At 52.9% G+C, this 4,119-nt stretch overlaps 1 protein-coding gene across 1 annotated transcript; it reads right to left on the bottom strand.

The window, feature by feature from the left end:
- Positions 1–1,063: 1,063 nt before the first annotated feature.
- Positions 1,064–2,238, bottom strand: LOC109750083 (uncharacterized). Its single transcript, XM_020309041.4, has one exon. The coding sequence runs from the start codon at positions 1,759–1,761 to the stop codon at positions 1,450–1,452; it is 312 nt and encodes a 103-aa protein (XP_020164630.1). The 5' UTR covers positions 1,762–2,238; the 3' UTR covers positions 1,064–1,449.
- Positions 2,239–4,119: the final 1,881 nt, after the last annotated feature.

Below are 4,119 nucleotides of genomic sequence, written 5' to 3'. Positions count from 1 at the left end.
GATCGTCGCTGTCGACGCTGACAAGAGCCGATGGATTGATGGGCGGGGATTAGATGAGATTTGTGTGGGCGATCGGGGAGGCAATCGCACGCACGGAATCCCCGTGTCAAGCGTCAAATCGCGTCAGGACGCTGATGGGATACTTAGAAAATCGCATCACTTGCTAAGTTAACTCAGGCCAGGCCAAGCAGGTTCTGTGTTTCCGTCGATCTGCTGCAGAGCTCTGGGTTCGTTGGGATTAATCATCCTGCAACCTGTGCAGGAAGCATGAAAACCCCAAATGACTTGAGCTGGTCGGCTCTAGTAAGTTTGCATTTGTTTTTCTGAAATAAAAGTACCTCTGTTTATTTTCTTGTTACATGCTATTTCACTCTTGCATTTGCATTTAGTTGAGGAAATGCGTATACATTTTATATTGCCGGCCCTCCAGTAAGTTCTTCATACTCTGTTTTATAGAGTATATAAAAAAATACAGCTAATGAACTGTACTGAAGAAATGATACTAGTGAAGAAGGGGCAATCCAAGAGAAAAAAGAGAGTAATTTGTTACTCCGAGATTAAAGGCTCAAAGTGCGCTCGCCAATGGAGGTGATCGATCGATTGATGCGTTCATCATTCATGTTTGAACCAAAAAATGTGTTCATCACATCCCAGCCTTTTTGTGGACTACTTTCTCCTAGTATCTTCCTCGAGAAGGCTCCCTGCAATCCATTCCCTTCCTTTCTGAAACGATGCCGTATTCTTCAATCCACAGCCATTTTCGTACTACTCCTGCAATCCTTTTTCTTCAGAAACGTTTGGCAGAATAATAAGGAAACTCATTGCTGGTAAAACTTTACAGCCCTTTGGCAGAATAATAATAAGGAAAACCAATGTAAGGTGAAGTTTTGCTCCGTGTGATCTCAGGCAAGATCATGCGAGAATATCGCCGATATGTCAACATAACGAAGGGGAGAAAAAAGAATGAATGCAGCAAGGAAAATCAATGTAAGGTGAACTTTTGGTGCGTGTGATCTGATGCAAGATCATGCGAGAATATGGTGTCAATATATGAACACATTGCTGGGGCAAGCAAACAAAGAAGTATATACTCATATATGTATCTCTTTCAACCAACAGAATGGCCTTGCTGTCCACTTCACAAACCAATCGAGGACACAAGAAAATAAGGGCAAAAGACAAGCAACAAAAAGGTAGCTAGCTAGTAGTAGGAAAGAAGAAGAGGAAGAAGAAAAATCAGGGGGAAAAAGAAGAAAGGGAAGCAGAAGGGAACAGCAATACTACGAGCTCCTATCCTCTCTTCTCCTTCCCGTTCTTCTCCTCCCCCGCTCCTCTCGCGGTCGCCCAGCCACCGCCGGCGACGGCGCCAGTATACGGACCGACGGACGCTACGAGGTCCAGAGCTAACGGGTGATTAGCGAGCTAGCTACGTGGCAGGCACGTGCGTACTCATCTGTTGTGGAGCGGGTTGGGCCCCGTGGGCACGCGCCGCTTGTCGCCGTCCACCAGCCCGACGCCGTCGCCGGCGCGCCACCGCCGGCCCAGCCCGATGCTGACGAGGCCCTCCACCAGCACGTCGAACGCGCTCCTCCGCGGGCCGTCGCCGCCGTCGATGCTCGCGCTCTCCATCGCGCCGGCAGGCAGCCCTTCGGTCGCCGCCGCCAGCGGCCCCGGCCGCGCCGACTCGGCGCACGCGGCGGCGGCGAGGAGCACCAGGCACGCGACGAGCGCCGCGCGCGACCACCGCCGCTGCCTCCCCATACGGCGCGGCCGATCGATCCACGGCCGGCGCGAGCGCGACGCGACACGGCGAGGGCCCAAGCAAGCAAGCAAGAAGCTTAACTAACAAGTGAATGAATGTTTTGGCGTGTGCGAGCGGAGGGTGGCTGGCTGGGTGGTGGAGTGGAGTGGAGTCAAAGAGCGGTAAAAGCCGGGGGAGAGGCTAGCGGGAGGGGATTTATGTAGGTGGGGGTGGTGTCAATGGCAATGGCAATGGCAATGGCAATGGTGGTGGCATGTTGCACCCATGCGTCCAGGGCAGGCCTGCATGGGGGCCAGCGCGCGCGGGGATGCCACCAAACCGCATTTAAGGATCTTCAATTCGCTGCTTCCTCCCTGCCACTGCCTCAGCTCACCTCTGCTCAGCTGTCTAGAGCGAGACACACACAGAGAGAGAGGGAGACGCCCGCACAAAGGCCTCCACGCTTTTCTCTCTCAGATCAGATGGATGGATGGAAAAGGCGTGGGGATGAAATGGAAAGTTTGGTGAGCAGGGCCGGCCGGGCGGGGGCTTATGCTCATGCTCATCTTCCACTGCACACTCACACTCACACTCGTCTAGTCTCCCTCTCTCTCCCCAAGGATTACTATCATGGAGGGAGGAGGCGTCAACTTGACACCACGGTGGTACCGTAAAAGGTGCAGCATTACGGCGAGCAGAATGATTCCCCCCATGATCTATTCCTACGTGCATGTACTACGCCCCCAAGACCCAATCAAGCCACTAACCAAGCAATTATCTGCACGCCCGTAAAACGCACGATGTGTATCTATGAACTACATTTAGTACTGTACGCCAAGCCGTCAACTTTACTGCGACAACGTGCTGCGGCATTGCTACTAGCTGGACGGCGTATGTACGTCGAGGCGGTGTACGTAACTGTAGTGTAGTATAGTACTCCTTTCGTTTGGTCAGTACGTCGTACTGTGTACAGTATGGTCCGGGTGGGGTGGGGTGGGGTGGAGCGAGCTGGGCACGGTCAAAACGAGCTTTCGAAAGTCCCTGCGGGCTGTTGCCACATGCCCCATGCCACTTCTCGGCCTTTTGGGTGCCAATAAATATACGACCATCATGCTTCATAAATGGAGAGAGAGAGAGAGAGAGAGAGACGCGCCCGGAGCCGGAGGGACAAAGTTCTATGGCCACCCCGGCCGGCCGGCCGGTCATTTTTGCTTGTGGCAGAAGCATGCACTCCTATGTATACGTAACCCCGACGAGAGAGAGAGGGAGAAGACGTGGCGTAGACCAGCAAGAGAAACGTCAAGGTCGAAACGGAGAGCTGTGACTGCATGCTGCTCGTTTGTTTGGGGTAGCTTCGTCCCATGATGGAGTAAGTAACAAATGGGTAGGGGACAAACAGGCCGGGGCCGGCCAGGGAAAGAAGGGCTGCATGCGGTTCAGAGAGACAGCAAAGAGGAAGAAACGGAGGGTGGTGGCGATGGTAGCCGGCCGCTGAGAACGGTTCAGAGACGGACGAACGAGGCCTTCTTCCCCTCCCACCTCCACCTCCTCCGGGCTGCTTCTGCCAGCTGCTACGTGCCACGCGAGAGAGAGAGAGATCGATGGAGGAGAACAGCGGCGGACGGCGGGTCTCCGGCCGAACCCCAACCACCTCCGCCCAGGTTCGGCCTTTTTGGCGCCCTGGCTTGGCCTGCACCGTATCATCGGTATCTGGTCCTGGTCCTGGCCGGCCGGTCCTACGAGTCTGCGTACGCAGGCACGCATGCACAGACGCTACTGTATGGTCGTGTTGTTGTGCGGTACGCCTACTGCTGCCCTACGGCCTCTACTCGTATGCAGATCGATCGGGACACGCCCCTGAACCCCATCGATCCAAGTGGTAGCTAGGCTGCTTGCCTCATGCTAATGTAGAGTAGCAGTAGCTGCCCATGACACATGACAGTAGTGGCGTTGAGCTACCTAGTTAGGTCAGCCTTGTAGCCTAATCTAATCCTGCACTCTGTGGCTTACGGCCGTTGACTCCAACCAAATCACTTGTCATGTCATGCGCCGCACTGTTAGTAGATAACCCACATCTTTTTTATCAAAAATGAATAACCTGACCTCTGCATCGATCACACGATGCACACAACTATTTTATTAATCACGAATAAGTCTTAGTAACCATGTGTCAAAATGTTCATAGCAAAACATGATAAAAACATTCGAAAAAAATATTTGCAAAAAAAGCACATTTGGACACTACACAGTTCATCCATATAATCTGTTGTTGTCATGGTTGCACCGAAAGACTACAAGCCCCACGCGTCCACACGCTGCGGTGATGATCACGTGCAAAGTATTTGGCATACATGACTTATTATAGACACACACATTTT

The sequence above is a fragment of the Aegilops tauschii genome, chromosome 2 (assembly GCF_002575655.3).
Source record: "Aegilops tauschii subsp. strangulata cultivar AL8/78 chromosome 2, Aet v6.0, whole genome shotgun sequence".
Classification (NCBI taxonomy): Eukaryota; Viridiplantae; Streptophyta; class Magnoliopsida; order Poales; family Poaceae; genus Aegilops; species Aegilops tauschii.
The sequence above is the reverse complement of the archived record's forward strand: the minus strand, read 5'-3'. Positions and strand labels throughout refer to the sequence as shown.

Coding starts and splice junctions, on each gene's coding strand:
- LOC109750083 (XM_020309041.4), bottom strand. CDS start 1,761: ATGGGGAGGCAGCGGCGGTGGTCGCGCGCGGCGCTCGTCGCGTGCCTG.